Here is a 17,221-nt window from a genome sequence, read left to right as displayed (position 1 = left end):
GGAGGCGGACAAGGCTGGGTCCATTCCCAGGGCTAACCCTTTGCTTGTGTTTTCCTGGGCATGTGACTTGGAGCTGGTTTCTCACCTGTAGAATTTGGAGAATGCCATCTCCTTGCTGGGTGATAGTGGGAGTGGGTCCGGAGCATTCCCAATCCGGCCGTTTTCAGTCCCCGTATGACAGCCCTGTTAAATTCTTGACTGTTTAGATGTGCTTACTGGGGGGCTTTTCTATAGGCGGTTTCTCTCCACTCCTCCCCGGGACCGTCCTCTTCTCGCATGTCCAGCCTATTGTATACCTTAACGGTTGGACTTGGCCCACGCCTTCATTCGGTTTTCTCTTGGATACTTTCCAGGAACCCACATTAAAGTAGGGGAGGTAAGCAGAGCGTGACACGTCACCGACAGTAATTTCAGAAGTGTGACTTGACCCAAGTATTAAAAAAAAATCCCAAACCCAACAAGTTGGAAGTATTATTTATTCAAACCAAACTCTTTAATCTCCTTTTCAATGGTACATATCTCAAATTGGAACAGACAGGTAGAAAAATAAGATTATTGTAGAAAATTCCACTTTTGAGGTGCATAGGAATTTGAATACTTGTCAGTAGCTAAGATAGCATCTTCTCAGACAGCATGAATACCTCTGTAGTCCAGCTCCTGGTCCCATCACGACTTTGATTTAAATCAACATGATATACTAAAAATAGAGGAAATTTTCAAAAGGGAAATATAAAATAACCTGAAGCATTTTCAGAAATACAGGTTACACTTAAGCATTGTGTATTAAAGGATGTAAATGTGAGATACACACATAAGTACATTTTCTAAAGCACTACTTTCAGGATTTTTTTTTTAGAATACAAGGCTTGCAGCTCTTCAGCCAAAAGAGAAACACTGCTGGTGCAGAAAAGTCACCCTTTTTGAGAAAAAAATGAGTGGCTGCTTTACGTGACTGAACATAGGGATTTCACATTTTAAGTATATTTAACGGTGCGAATTAACAGATACAGTAGGAAATACATCATTCTAGATTACAAAAATTCATCTCATGTTAGCACATGGTAAATCTCATTCATTCTTTTCCCTCTCATTATGCTAATTCCAACCCTAAACAGAATTTCCAGCCTCACTGATAAGAATGTATAACATTACATCCACAATTAGGAAATGAGAAAAAACAGTTCCAAGTTGTTAATACTAGCAGCAAAGAACACAAAACTGTAAAAGAAACTGGGGTTACGGAAGTTTATTTTTGGTGATTTTCATTATAAGTGAATAAATCCTTAATTAGCTTTGCTTATTTTTTATCTCACAGAGATAAGTTTTGAAGGTTTTCTTAGCTTTCACCCAGAAGTGTTGACTACCAGGGCATGAGGCGCAGGTGAAATTTTATTTCAACAGGGGAAATGAAGCAAGCTGAAACCTTAGTTATATTAGGAAACTTTCAACTACCCTCTCACATGGAGCGTTTAAAAAGAAGAAAAAATAAGCCCTCTTGGAGACATTTGCCTTCTCATGCGATTCTGATCCATGCGTGCACGATGAATAAAAATACAATTATTCCAGGCTTCCCTGGTGGCGCAGTGGTTGAGCGTCCGCCTGCCGATGCAGGGGACGCGGGTTCGTGCCCCGGTCCGGGAGGATCCCACATGCCGCGGAGCGGCTGGGCCCGTGAGCCGTGTCCACTGAGCCTGCGCGTCCGGAGCCTGTGCTCCGCAACGGGAGAGGCCACAACAGTGAGAGGCCCGCGTACCGCAAAACAAAAAAAAAAACAAAAAAAAAAACTAATTATTCCAACCAAAAGGAAATTGTATGGAAAAACATCAGTGTCAAATTAGGCTAGGTTTCAAAGATTTTTAAGACCTCAAATCTCCTTTTAGTGATATTAGTATGACAGCTGTGCTTGTATTCAAAATCTATTTTATAAACCTATAATTTATAATTATATAATTTATAAATCTACATTGGCAAAAAATATTCTATTCAGACTGATACGTGTGGGGTACACCTGTGTGTTATGTGCCATTTAAACTTTACCCAGGTGCTCCTCTACCGATGACTCTCCACCTGCAGAAAGAACTGCCCACTTCTCATTGCTGCTCCCAGGGTACTGGCAAGCCCTGACCAACCGATATCTAGAGGTGAGACTTACCATCACACCCTCTCCCGTATCCTGAGATGCTAAGCTCGACACATCCAGAATCACTGCTCTGCCAGTGGTGTCCCAGCAAGTACCCGAAGGCTTTATGGGACACATGGAGGCCCTTGAGCACCAAAGCTCAGGTGCTGTGGAGTCAGTCTTGCTGTGGGCTGCATCTGAGTTTATCTGGAACCTTCATGTGCCTCTTGCCAGCCTTTAGGTACTGGGTGCCCTTTAAGAGCACGTGTGCTGTGAGGTCACACAGTACAATGTAGTTTACAAACACTGGACGTCTGTATGCAATATCTGATTATAGGAAACCCAGAGAAAGCTGAGAGATAGGGGTACTAGAGAGGGGTGTACTGATTGGTCACATCTTGTCCTTGTGACACTCCTACTTGATCCCACTAACTAGAGGTTTTGCAGACTGCATCACCGGGAGGCCCGGCTTTGCTCTCACGACCACATCTCACAAGGTTGCTGACCTGGGGCATCAGGCTGTTTCCACCGGCCACCCCCCCTCCCCCCACAGGGAAGGCATTCTCACCAAGTCTCCCAGGGAGCCCGGAGCTGCACGGATTCTGATGAGGGCTGGCGTGCACTCTGCGACTGCGTGGACTCGAGGACGCTGGTGCCCAGGCTCTCAGTGGGGACAGCAGTGCCCCAAGGGAGCCTTCTGCTGCCCTCAAGCCCTTCTTTCTGGAAGTGTACCTGACAGCAGGTGTCCCCAGAGAAGGAGTATGGTCAAGAAGCTGCAGGACTCTTTCTGAGTCAGTGGGCTGACCAGCAGGGCTGGGTGGACATGGCCATATCTGAGTTTTCCAGCTTTCAGTGCAACTACCAGGGTGGCTGCAGCCAGGAGGCCTCCCCAGATGCTCAGATCCCAAACCCTGCCAACCTCCCTTTGGCTCCAGACCCTTGACCCCTGCCCTATGAATTTCCCAGGGCACAACCCTGAACCTACAGCCTAAAGACAGGGTCCTGCTTGGGAGTTCAGGTGTCTCTAGTTTTGTTAGAACACAGGTTATGGCTGCAAAGCAAGTTTCTCTTTGACAAATTATGCATCCTGAGGGGTTCCTTTGGAAAATTCCTAAAAAATGTAGGCCGTGCCAAAAACTCAGGGAAATGAGTTTCCTGTGACATCCTGTGTTGTTCTCAGTTTGTCCAGACCTTTGCAGTCATCTGCTGACCAAGGGACAAGACTTCTTACCCCACCACCCTTCCCAGGTTCTAGAATTTTCCCAATCCCAACCATCACCTACTCTGTGTTCCTTGGATGCCCCAATCTTCCCCGGGATCGGTGTAAGCGTAAGGGGCCACCTTTTCTCGCTGTTTCCGTGCTGACATCTGACACACGACTCCAGCCTGAATGTTCTTGAAGTTTGGGGGTTGTGGCTGTGTGAAACAAATCACATCTCCAACTGCTTTGCCAGCTTTCAGGGTAAAAGAAATCTGAGGATTCCTGGAATTGAAGCTACTTTTCCAAAAGAGCTAATTCTGCTTATTTTGTTAGCACACTTTCGATTATATTTTTATTTTTTTCCTCCCCACTCTCTTGCTACTTAATTGGTAAACTGCCATAAGTTCAAATCTGAAATCCTTAAAACCCACTAGAAATGTACACAATAACTTCTGTTGTGTGGAGGTTTTTTTGCACTAGAAATCTAGTATCCCTCTTGGCAAAACCCATAATTTTACATTTTATGGTGTTTAGCTGTTTTTCCTAAAAAAGAAAAAAAAAAACACAAACTCAGTGGTAAGTTTTCCCTCTGAACAGTTCTGTAATAAATTCTAGTAAGTTTGTGCAAGAGAAAAATGCACTGGAATTCCACTCAATTATTTTGTTTCTACTAATAAGGATAAAGTCTATGAAACTCAATTATTGTTGTTTATGGAACAGGCTGTTGGGCAGTGATTTATTTCCAATGACATCAAGTGGCCCTAGGCCAGAACTTGGAACTGAACCATGCCTGGCAACTCCACCGGTGGGGACTTGGTAAGAGGGATTTAACAAATTTCCATTTGAGAGGAGAACCTATTAAATAAAGAAATAATCCTTCCTCTCCTTTTAAAGGAGATGACAGAATGCCCAAATCAAAACTGCTTTGCAAAATCTACTACCCAAAGCTCTGTGAAGTTGTTAATGCTGCATTACTGCGGGTTATTTTCATAGTTTTGAACTGTAATTGACCCCAAATTTATCTCTGACCTCAACATCTGCGTTACACAGAATCAGGTAAAAAAAAAAAATTCTTACAAAAGTTTGGGAGTGGACTGCGTTCAGGGAGACCTTCCCTGTTGTCACACACAAGGGATCTGTTTCTTTAATGCCAGGTACTTGTTTTTTGGTTCATGAGAAATACAGAATTGTTCACCATGGTAAATGCCATAGTGATCAGACACCAAACACTTGTTCTTTTAAATTCCAGAGGAAAAGAATAGAATCAATCCCCATCCATTACTATTTTTCATAAAGTTTCAGTTTCTGAAGACAGGATTTCATTTCAGGCTTCTGAATAAATTATCAAGACTATAAAGCATCAGCCTATTAAAAACAGAAACAAAAACAAAACATTGTTCATGTAGAAGCATCCATTTCCCATCAGAGAGTTGACAAGATTTTGACAAAAACCTAATGCTAATTTTCGTCTTTCAGGAGAGGACCATCTTCCATAACCTTCCACAGTGTGCTGTGAGGTAAAAATGACACCCCCAAAGGACTGCCACCCCCTTTCCTGTTCAAAGCAAGCCTCCTTGAAGGTTTGCCAAGCTAAGTATCAATTTACATAACTGGAGGAGTTGAGTGTCACTAACAGGGTTTTGACTCAAAGTCCAATTTTCAGCAGCAAGGTATGCCAGGAGAATGTCCTACTTTCAACTGTCTATTTCATTCTTGTTGCTAAGTTATGCTTTTGTAATTTAAGCATTTCCATTAAAATGTCACATCCAATGACATCTCAGATGAAAAGGTAGAGAAATTTGATAGGAAATACAGAGCATTATAGCAAACTTCATTCAAATACCCAAGCTTGAAATCTAACTTGCTTTTATCAAGTGTTTTGGGAACAGTGCCTACGAATCTGCAACTAGAGAAATGGTCCCCAGCTTGGAAACAGAACACAGGAAAATGAAACAGAAGATGCCTGAGTGAAGAAATAAGTAGCAAAACTAACAGGGTCATACTTGCAACTCCCTCCTTTTATTTCAGGGGTTTGGATTTTTCACACCAAGGGGAAGGCACTGTCTAGGGTTGTTGCCTTCACACCTAGGTAAAGCGGCCCACAAAATAGGAACCCATGAAAAAGCCAAGAGGGCAAAAAGAGAATTGGAATTCCAGAGATTTCTATCTCTGAAATGTATTTTGAAACTATTACCTCTCAGCTAGCTGAGAGTGGAAATGATAATGAGCTTCTGATAACAGAATCTCCTATCATCCCATTTCAAGAGGGCATCGTTCCCACCACGGCCATACCTGGATGAATCTTGAAGAACACAGAAGATCCATGTTCTAAGACACACCTCAAACCTTCTTCACAAGAATCCCACAGATTCTTGTGGCTTCTAGAGAGTCTGTGAGGACACCAAGAGATGTATAAGTGGCTCCACATCTCTTTGGCATGGTCACCTATTTCTCAATATGGAGGTGACCTGGGGAGACAGTGTGCAGGGCAGGTGGCTGAAACATCCATAGGAAGCCTATTTTGAACACACATAACACTCCAGCCAGAGGAGATACTTCAGTTAGCCCTTCCAATGGGGTTGTAGTATATATCCAACCCATCCCAATAGCAATGCAAAGGGAACCCTGAACTTGGCACCCAGTGACAGAAGGGATATTGGCTTTAAACCCTTCTTCAAATGACATCACGTTAAAGTCATCTGCTTTTCTTTTGCCAAAGCCCTCAAATAAATGACAGCAAGTGTGGATTTCCCCAAATAAGGATACCACTGCACACACAACTCATCACCAAAGACTGAACACGCCAAAGGGAAGACGCATGTAGGTCAACTGTTGACGGACTTGGTTAAGCTGTTTCAGACGGGTGTGCTCGAGCCTAGGGAGTCCTGCAAAGAGAAGCACGTTTGTTCCAAAGCACAGGAAAAAGTAGAAATCCCCTAGCATCTTTTGCATGTCTTGTGCCTTCCCTCCTCGGAGAGCTGGTCAGGAGTATGGGTATTTAGCCATTTCTCTATTTCCCCAAAGAGTAATCAGCAACCTGCCTTCAGAGGAGAATTGGAAAAAGAAACAACTAAGCTAGTGAAAGAGAATTTGTTTTTCTCCTTAATACAGTGTTTGTCCATTTTAAGTAAGAGTAAGCTTCTGTGATGGTAACCAGCCTGGTGACAGAACGTCTCCAGGTTGACGTGTGGTTCAGCACCTATTATGTCTCGCCTGCTGGAAAGAGGATTCTTTAGGTGAGGGCAGCGGCTGGAACCAGGCTGCCTGTACCCCCATCAGGCACAGGACCCTGGGAAAAAGTCTCAGCAGAGGTAGTTTTTACTTTTATACCCACAATACTATGGAAGTATTGAGTACCAAGAGTAGGTTTCCTTCCCACTCGAAGGCCTTCCATCTTCAGAAGAGGCTGGTGAAGACTTGAGTGCTCATCTCTCCCTAGTAGAGTCCAGCTCCCAGTCAGAGTACAGAGAGACCCAGAAAAGGGGCCTGCTGCTCTTTTTCCAACTCAGAAGGGGGCAGGATGGTTGGACCATCAGGCCCCAGACTTCTTCTGCAGTCATACTGTGAGCCTTCTTGTACCACGTTGACGCAGGCCGAGCCTGGTACAAAATACCCTTAAATGTGATTAATACAAAAAGCTTCCCATTAGCTAAGAAGAGTTATAAACTATATGCACTTATTTCTCCAGAGATAGGAGGGAGAAGAGAACAAGCCAAACAAGCAAGGCGCTTGGTTTTCTTTTCTTTCCTTTTCTTTTTTTTGGGGGGTGGGGGGGTGGCACACCTAGATAGTTTGGCATAATCAGCTACATAAAGCCTGAAGCCCAATTCACTCTGTTTTGATTATGAATGAGGTGTCTTTTATTATCATTTTCCTTGGAAGTAGGAGAGTAGGCGGAAGCTTTAAAATCAAGAATCAAAATACAGTGAATCTGGAAGGCATCTGGGAGCAGAACAGAGACTTAAGACTAATGGACACAGGAAGAAACCTTGCCTTATAACCCCTGCCTGCTGCCCCTTGAATTGTCATAATCCTTGAGTTCAAGGTTGCTAGAATTTAGGCTTTTCTCTTCATTTCCAGCGATGCCGGACGAGAGAGGACTCATCATTGACGACCTCGGGATCTGGGGGTAGATGCCGGCACCGGAACGGAAGTAGCAGCAGGATGATTAAGATAAGAAGGATGATTCCACACACGCTCATGAGAGTATAGGACACGATCCACAAAATGGGCTCACTCAAAGGCAGGGCGGGGACGCAGTTGCTGGCTATGTCCTCTGTCGAGAAAGGCCCAGAAATTTCAGACACTGGAGCACCTGCGATTTCTGAGGAGACAGAAGGGGGAAAATCCACAGCTGTGAAATGAGCAGTCCATCTCTATCACACGACAAAAGAGATAACCCTGTGCTTTATCAGCCCAAGTCAAGCCACATCGGCACTCAGGTTCCAAGGGCCCAGGCATCTAAGCACACACCGAGGGAGGTCTCGGTGGCCGTGTGCCACCGGTCCCCTTCGCACTGGAACGACAGCATGTTTCAAGGTCTGCAGCTGTTGGACCCACACGGTGGGGAGCAATGTGCGGAAGGGCCCATGCGGAGGCGTCAGGTGATTCGAGGAGGCTGGCAAGGCTGGAGCGCTATGCAGGTGAGGGTGTGTCAGTCAGAGCCTGTTAGGAGCTGTGTGGTCATGCTTCCTCAGAGGAGTTGAGGAAGGAAGAGTAGGACAAGGAAGTAGGAAGAGAAGTAGCATCTAGAACAGAAAACGCAGCCGCACATGCCAGAATCTCACGGATTTCCCCTGTGGAGTCAACCTGAGTGCGTGTGCCGCGGTGGATTCCCCAGTAGGTAACATGCTCACATCAGCCTGACCCACATTCCTAATGGGTTCCAAGACCAGCTGGGTAAGCCTGGCCCAGGAGACCCTTCCCCATTGCACTCTTGTCCTATGTCACATCTCCAGTGTACACAGGACGCAGAATCAAGAGTGGTTAGTGAGTGCAACAGCAGATTCAGGACATAACGGGTAACCAAGAAAAAGCACGGCTACAATTCATCCCGTGACTTTTGCAAACTGACTCTTCAAAAATGTTCTTCCTGGAGAAGGAAGTTGAAGTGATTTCCTGAAGCAGGTTGGGGACTGCCAGTATTTCATTTGTCTACACTAGCCTGATCTGCTCCTTTCAGAAGTATAGAATTTGCTTGGCATCTCCAGTTCTACCTGGAAAAAGAAAAAGGCCTCATGACCCATTTACCTGTATTTAACTGCAGAAATGAATATTTAGGTGCCAGGAAAGAACATGGCTAAGCATTAATTTTCCTGTAAGTAAAGCCTCCAGATCCTAAGACCTGCCAAGTAAGATCTTTTTTTTTTTTTTTTACTGAGGAAAGAAAAAGTCAAAATAACAATGGAATAATAGTTAAAAGTATGGTTTAAAATGCGGGAAAAGACAAACTCAAATAGTTTGCAAAGAGGTTACGTTTTCTTGTTACAAATGTGGGTTTTGTTAATGTGGATCCATGGCTTTTTCTAAATGTGCTGGGAGAGAAAAGCAAGGAACAGAGCCTGCAAATACCTACGAACAGAGGGATGCTGGCCTTCAGTTAATCTAGACACCCAAGTGGCTATAGCATCTTCAGCTACCGGCAGCCTGCCAGGTCCTTTTGAAAATCAAGTTTTGTTGGAACACAGCCACTTTCATTCACTTATGTATTGTCTATGGTTATTTTTGTGCTAAAACAGCAGAGTGGGACAGTTGTGACAGAGACCATCTGGCTCAAAAACCTAAAATATTTACTATCTGGCTCTTCGTGGAAAAAGCTGGCCAATACCTGGCCTATAGCATTTAACAAACATTTTAAATAACAAAAAATCACTCCACTCTTCTTATTACAAAGGCGATACATACGTACAATAGAAAATTTGAAAATATAAGTAAATAAGGAAATAAAAACTCATAAATTCACCACTCAGAAACGTCAGTATTCATAGAGGATAATCATAGGCGTCAATCTTTTAAACAAAGATGGGATCATGTAACACATGCTGTTTCATATACTGTATGTTCACATTACATGTGATAAAAATCTTTTGATATCACAATGATATTAATTTTCCACAATGCTGTTTTTATGACTACACAAAAAAACCAAACTATAGATGTATCGCATTTGCTTATCAATCCCTATCTGTGACTTTAAGTGGTTTTCAATATTTCCACCATTATAAACACAGACATATGAAACATATTGTACCTAAATCTTTGCCCATATTCTTATCATGTTTCAGAATGAATAAATAAAGTAAAATACGGCTCAAGGTAGGCCTACTTTTAGGCATCTGGATATATGCTGACAACATGCCCACAAGAAAGGCTGAGCCACTGTGCACACATGCCCACCAGTGTAGGATGGGGGTGCCACTTCCCACTCTCGCACCAGCATCTCTAAGGAAGAATGATGGTCCTTAATCCAAGATCATAATGTTTACAATTCTTTGATTACTAGTTGGGGGACCATTTGAAAAATACACTCACTGGCCATTTCTATATCTATTATCATTTCTATCTTTTTCTCATGGATTTGTAAGAGGCGTTTATATGGTAAAAAAATTTTTTTTTGGCTGCAAATGTCTTTCCACAGTAGGTCATTTGTCTTTTCAAAGATTTATTTACTTTGTAAATAGCGAAGCTTTAACAAATGCAATTAGGAGAGTGAAACATGCTGAGTGCAAAGACAAGATCTTAACAGAGCAAAGCACAAAGAAATGAAAAATCACCTGAAACCACTTCTGCTTCTAGACAAGAGGGAAGAGGAACCAGATTTACCCTCCCACCTGAAACAACTGAAATAGACAAAAAAAAAAAAAAAAAAACATGAAAAAAAAGACTCTGAAGATATTAAAACTTGAACAAGGAGAGACAGTAAATCCTGAGAGATGGGAAACAGATGGTGTGAGCCGCACAGGTGCCCTTCTTACTGCCTTGAGAGAGTTTCTGGGTTGTGGCACAGAGAAGGGTGACACTGGCGGACTATGGTGGTCTCCCCAAGTTGGGGAGACAGAGGCAGAGATCCAGAGAAGCAAAGGCTGTCAGAGTTTGCACGGAGAGGGATGCAGAGGGGACAGCTACACAGAGAAATGCCACACATCTCCAGAGGGCCTCCCCTGAGCCTCCAGCGGAGTGCTGACCTTAAAATGAATGAAGGCCAGTGAAAGAACCACTTGGAAGGATTAAAAGAAACAGTGCTTGGAGTTCACGCAGGGCTGAGAATAATGCCTATTGCCAATTATTTCCTGTTCACTCTGTTTCCCACAGTGAAAAAAACAAACAAAAACAAACAAAACCCCAGAAAAACTCACTCAATTCACAGGGTACTTAGAGTACTAAGGATCTGTAATAAGGATCTGTAACTAAGGATCTCTGTAATAAGAAAGATTAATCACAGACTAAACACTGCTCTGATCCCTCTGATAAAGCTTGAAAGCAAGACAAAAAAGAATCAAGCTCTTTCTAAGGAACTTAACTGTGACCCAGAGCAAATCTCAAGAGTAGTTTAGAGAATACAAACATATTCAGTGCCCAACAAGGTAAAGTCCACAATGTCTGGCGTCCAATACAAAATTACCAAGATGCAAGGAAAGAGGAAAACACAAGACGTAGCAGGGGAAAACTAATCAACTAAAACTTAGCAAGAAATGACACAGGTGACAGAATTATTAGACAGGATATTAAGACGGTTATTATAACTCTATTCCACTCAGGAAACTAGAGGAAGTATTAGCCATGTTAAACAGAGACATACAAACTGTATCTTAAAAAAAAGACCTACATCAAGCTTCTAGAGATTAAAAACTGCATTACGTGAGATGAAAAATACACTGGATGGTGTTGATAGCAGATAATACACTGCAGAAAAAAGACAAGTGAACTTGAAAACATACCAATAGGAACTATCGAAATGAAACAAAGAAAGAGCGAAATACTGAAAAAAACAGAAAATCAGTAAACGATGGGACCACCTAAATGAGAGGAGAGGATGGGAGACAGAAAAAATATTTGAAGAAACAGTAACCAAAAATTTTCCAAATTTGATAGAAAGTATAAACCCGCAGATCCAGGAGGCTCAAAGAACCCCAAGTATAAGAAACATGAATACACCAGTGAATTGCTAAAAACTAGTGGTAAAGAGAAAAATCTTTAAAGCAGAGAGAAAAAGAAATATTATGTACAAAGGAACAAAGAAAAGGATTACAGAAGATTTCATGTCGGAAATAATACAGGCCACAAGACAGTGGAGCAACATCTTTAGAATACCAGGGGGAGAAACCCTGCCAGCCTCGAATTCTATACAAAGCAAAAGTATTTTTCAAAAGTGAAGATAAAAAAGATGTGTTCAGACATACGCGAGTGGAAAGAATTTATCATAGGCAGACACACACGCGCGTGCACAAACACACACACACGCATAATGAAGTATTATTCAGTCTTAAAAAATCAGGAGATCTTGCCATTTGTGTAACATGGATGAGCCTGGAGGACATTATGCTAAATGGAATTAGCCAGACACAGAATGACAAATACTGCATGATCCACTTGCATGCGAAACCTAAAAAAGTCAAACTCATAGATTCAGAGAGTAGAATGGTGGTTGCTAGGAGCTGGGGGGTGGGAATGTGGGGAGGTGTTAAGGCACAAAGGGGCAGGTATGCAAGATGATTAAGTCTGGGATCTAATGTACAGCATGGTGATTATAGTTAACAATACTGTATACATGAAATTTGCTAAAAGGGTGTATCCTAAGTGTTCTTAACACTACCAAGAAAAAAAAAAAAGGAAGAAAGAAAGAAACTACTAACTATGTGAGGCAATGAACATATTAATTAGCTTGAGTGTGGTAATCATTTTACAATGTACACATATATCAAAACATCAAGTTGTATACCTTAAATATGTATAACTTTTGTCAGTTATATCTCAATAAAGCTGAAAACAAGAAAGAAATCATCACCATAGAGCTGCACTATAAAATGAACCAAAGGAAGCCCTTCCAGCGGAAGAAAAATGATATCAGGTGGAAACACTGGACCTACACACAGAAAAGAACACTATAAATTGTAACTATGTAGGCAATTGTAAAATCTTCATTTCTAACTTTAAATATTTAAAAAGATAACTGATTAAAGCAAAAATAATAACAATATATTGGGTGGTTTGTAACACACATCTAAGTAATATGTATGACAATAACTGCACAAATGACAGAGGGGAGAAAGGGAAGTACACTGTGTAGGTTCTTTTACTACAGGAAGTGGTAGATGTGATAAGGTAAAGGTGGATACTACAAACCCTAGAGCCACTAAAATAACACAGCAAAGAGTCATAGCTAATAAACAAGGGGAAAAAAAGGCTCAATTCAAAAGAAGGCAGAGGGGTTTCCCTGGGGGCGCTGTGGTTAAGAATCCACCTGCCAATGCAGGGGACATGGGTTTGAGCCCAGCTACGGGAAGATCTCACATGCTGCGGAGCAACTAGGCCCATGTGCCACAACTACTGAGCCTGCACTCTAGAGCCCGTGAGCCACAACTACTGAGCCCACGTGCCACAACTACTGAAGCCCGTGTGCCTAGAGCCCATGCTCTGCAACAAGAGAAGCCACTGCAATGAGAAGCCTGCGCACCTCAATGAAGAGTAGCCCCTGCTTACTGCAACTAGAGAAAGCCTGTATGCAGCAACAAAGACCCAATGCAGCCAAAAAAAAAAAAAAAAAAAAAAAAAGGCAGAAAAAGAGAAAAAGGGGAAAGAAAGAACAGATGAGACAGAGAAAACACATAGCAAGACTGCAGACTTAAACCAAACCATATCAATCATCACATTAAATATAAATACTCTACACTAGGGGTTTGTGGACTTTTTCCATAAAGGACCATGTTAACATGTTAGGTTTTTGGGGTCATACATGATTTCTATCATATATTCCTTTTGATTTTTTTAAACAACCTTTTAAGAATGTAAAAACCATTCTTAGTTCATGGGCCATAGATTTAGCCTGCTAGCTGCTGTTTGCTCAAGTCTGGTCTAAACACCCCAGTTGAAACACTGAGACTGTCAAACTAGATAAAAAGCAAGACCAAACCATAGGCTGCTTACAAGAAGCCTACTTTAAATGTAAATACTCCATTATGTTAAAAGTCATAGGATGGAAAAAGATGTATCGTGCTAATGCTGATAAAAAGAAACCCAGAGCAGCTATTTTAATATCAGACAGAGTAGATCCAGAGCAGAAGACTATCAGATAAACATGGTAATTTCATAACAATAAAATGTTCAATTCATAAATATGACATAATTTCTGCCTCTAGCAACAGAATTTCAAAATATGTAAAAGAAGAATGGTAAAGTACAAAAGGAGGAATAGACAACTTCACAAATATAGTCAGAGGTTTCAACATGCTTTTCTCAATAACAGAGCAAGGAGACAGAAAGCAAGTAAGGATATAGACAACCTGAACGATTCTATCAATTTGACAATTACAGAATACTCCACCCACACAGCAGCATATACATTGTTTTCAAGAGCACATAGGACATTTACCAAGATAGACCATATCCTGGGACACACTACAAGTTTCAATAAACTTTAAAAGATTCAATTCATACTGTGTTCTCTGGCAACAGTGGAACTAGACATCAACAACTAAAAGATAGCTGGAAAATCCCTAAATATCTGGAAACTAAATAACACATTTCTAAAACTATAAAATGTCTAGGAAAAACACAGGAGGAAATCTTTGTGTCACTGAGGTAGGCAAAACATTTCTTAGCTTGAACACCAAAAAGCACAATGTATAAAAGAAAAATACTGATAAATTTTATTTCATCAAAATTAAGAACCTGTCCTCTTTAAAAGACAATATTAAGAGACTAAAAAGACTGGGAGAAAATATTTGCGAATCACATTTTTTTTTTTTTTGCAGTACACAGGCCTCTCACTGTTGTGGCCTCTCCCGTTGTGGAGCACAGGCTCCGGATGCGCAGGCTCAGTGGCCATGGCTCACGGGCCCAGCAGTCGTTCCGCGGCATGTGGGATCTTCCCGGACCGGGGCACGAACCCGTATCCCCTGGCGAGTCACATTTTTGATAAAGGATTTGTATTCTGAATATAAAGAACTCTGAAAACTCAAAAATAAGAAAACAACTCAATACAAAAATGGGCAAGAAAATTTGAAAAGACACTTCACCAGAGAAAATGTGTAAATGGCACATAAGCGCATGAAAAGACGTTGGAGACCATGAGTCATTAGGGAAATGCAAATTGAAACCCCAATGAGATACAACTAACTACCTGTTAAAATGAAAAAGATGGACCATATCAAATGTTGGTGAGGATGTAGAGGCACTGAAACTCTCATACACAGCTGTGGAACTCTCATTCCACAGCTGGTGGAAATGGAAATGACAAACCTATCCCTCTCCTATGACTCAGCCATTCCACCCCTAGGTATTTACTCAAGAGAAATGAAAATTATGTCCAAGGACTTCTACACTAATTTTCAGAGCAGCTTTATTTATAATAGCCAATAAAACCTGGAAACAACCCAAAAGTTCAACAGGTGAAAGGGGTAAGCCAATTATGATATATCTAAGCAACTGAGCATTGCTCAGCATAAAAATGAATGAACTACTGATACATGAAAAAAAGAAATCAATCTCAAAATAATTATGCGAGTGAAAGAAGCCAGACAAAAAGGAACGCATGCTATGATTCCATTTATATGATATTCTAAAAAGTGAAAAGTAATCTATAGTGACAGAAGGCAGATCAGTGGCTACCTGGGGTTGGGGTCAGAGGCAGCAAGGGCTGGGGGGCAGGAAGGACAGAAAAGTACAAGGAAACTCTGGGGCATGATGAAAATGTTTATCATCTTGTGTGTGGGGATGTCTTTTTAGGTTGCACACCTAATGTAAAACTTACCAAATTGTACCCTATAACACAAATGGCTCATTTCACACCAATTATATCTCAATGACGCTTTCAAAAAATCCAAAGAACAAGGCAGTCAAAAAAGCATGTCAAAGAATAACACATGTGAAATGATTGCATTTAGGTTAAAAAAGAAAAACAAAACCAACGCCAGCTCTGCTAGGTACCTAGGGATTTTAGTATTTTAGTATTTTTCTTCAAGTGGAACGCCCAAGTTTATACATGTTTCCATATATGAGACACACACACATCTGCCTAGATTTAAGATGGGGTTACAGCCCAGTAAACCCATGATGAGTTGAAAATATCATTAAGTCAAAATGCATTTAATACACCTGACCGACTGAACATCATAGCTGAGCCCAGCCTACCTTAACAGTGCTCACAACACTTACGTTAGAACACTTCCATTAGACTACAGGTGGGCGAAATCATCCGATACAAAGCCTATTTTATAATAAGGCGTTGAATATCTCCTGTAATTTACTGAATACTGTATGGAAAGTGAAAACCAGAATGGCTGCCTGGGTACAGAGCGGTTCTAAGCAGTGTCATCTGTTGTTTACCCTGGAGATTGTGGGGCTGAGTGGCAGCTGAGGCTGCTGCGGCCCAGCATCCCAAGAGCATCGACGGCATATTGCTAGCTCAGCCGAAGATCAAAATCCACACCTCAAAGTAGGCTTTCTACTGAATGCATATGGCTTTCACACCATCATAAAGTCAAAAAATCTCAAGTCAAGCCACCATAAATCTAGGACCATCTGTACATACATACAAATACAATAAAAATAGTAAAAAAAAAAAAAAGTCCAACATCATCCAATTTTCTTTAATGTACATGTATTATTTTTATAATCAGAAAAGTTATGTATTTTTTTTTTAAGTTTTTGAGAACTAGCCCTAATTTAAGGTTGTCAGACATAATGTATTATCTGGAAACAACAGCCTTCTCACATTCGCTAACCGGCCACCCAATGTTAAAGTTGATTTAAAATTACTTCTGGAGAATATTTTCTAGAAATGCCATTCACTGAAAAGCCTGTGTATTTATTACACATACTACTAATTCTGTGGTCACAGAACAGATTTTCACTTTTCACATTGGATCTATTTATGAGAGGCCGTAGTGTGCCGTGGCTAAGAGCACGGTCCCTGGGGTGCAAGTCCTAGTTGCCGCTTAGGAGCTGTGTCATTTTGGTCAAGTTACTGAACTTCTTTGCCCCCCAGTTTCCCCATCTGTAAAGTGAAGCCAATAATAGCAGAGTCTTGTTGTATAGATAACCAAGTCAACAGGAGTTAAGCACTTAGCAGGGTGCCTGGACTAAGGTGAGTGTTTACTAAATGTCAGCTGTTAATACACTGTTACTTTAAATTCTTTCATCAAGGGCTTGGGTTAAACTTTTAATTATGCATTTTCTGTCTTGTCTCCTAGAAGGTCAGGACCCAGCCGATAATGAGTGCCTGAAGAAGACAGCTCCTTTACCAACTATAAAAATTATAGTAGTCAGGTCTTTTCCACCACAGCATACAAAATGAAGTGACCCGTCCCCTCCCATGGATTAGTTGGTACTGAGATGCTTTCTGAGTGGACGTGGTTTACTTGGAAGAGTGTCCTGGAGTTATAGGACCAGTGCAATGGATTCAGTACCGTTTTGCTCTGAAACCATGTGAAGCCACTTAACCATCCCAAAGCCTCAGTGTTCTTTTCTGTAAAATGAGGAAGCAGGGCTGCCTAATCTATGTCTTTGGGGACCCTTGGCTTTGGCATCTTTTGGTTGTACTCTAAGTAGATGGCAGAGGCATATCTCTGAGACTCTGTTCTTAATAGCTAACTTTCCTATTTTTAAGCATGAACCAGAATACCCAGTTTCAACCTGCCGCAAAGAAAATTCACAGTTAAATGACTGCCACAATCCATGATGTG

General features: G+C 41.5%; 1 protein-coding gene across 1 annotated transcript in view; it reads right to left on the bottom strand.

The window, feature by feature from the left end:
* Positions 1 to 462: 462 nt before the first annotated feature.
* Positions 463 to 17,221, bottom strand: part of BACE2 (beta-secretase 2) — a 93,732-nt gene continuing 76,973 nt past the window's right edge. The window contains exon 9 of the mRNA XM_032631278.1: positions 463 to 7,644. Within this exon, the coding sequence (XP_032487169.1) occupies positions 7,391 to 7,644 (254 nt within the window). The 3' untranslated portion in view covers positions 463 to 7,390. The remainder of the gene's footprint in view (positions 7,645 to 17,221) is intronic.

The sequence above is a fragment of the Phocoena sinus genome, chromosome 4, assembly GCF_008692025.1.
Source record: "Phocoena sinus isolate mPhoSin1 chromosome 4, mPhoSin1.pri, whole genome shotgun sequence".
NCBI classification, from domain to species: Eukaryota; Metazoa; Chordata; class Mammalia; order Artiodactyla; family Phocoenidae; genus Phocoena; species Phocoena sinus.
This window is presented reverse-complemented; position numbering and strand designations above follow the sequence as displayed.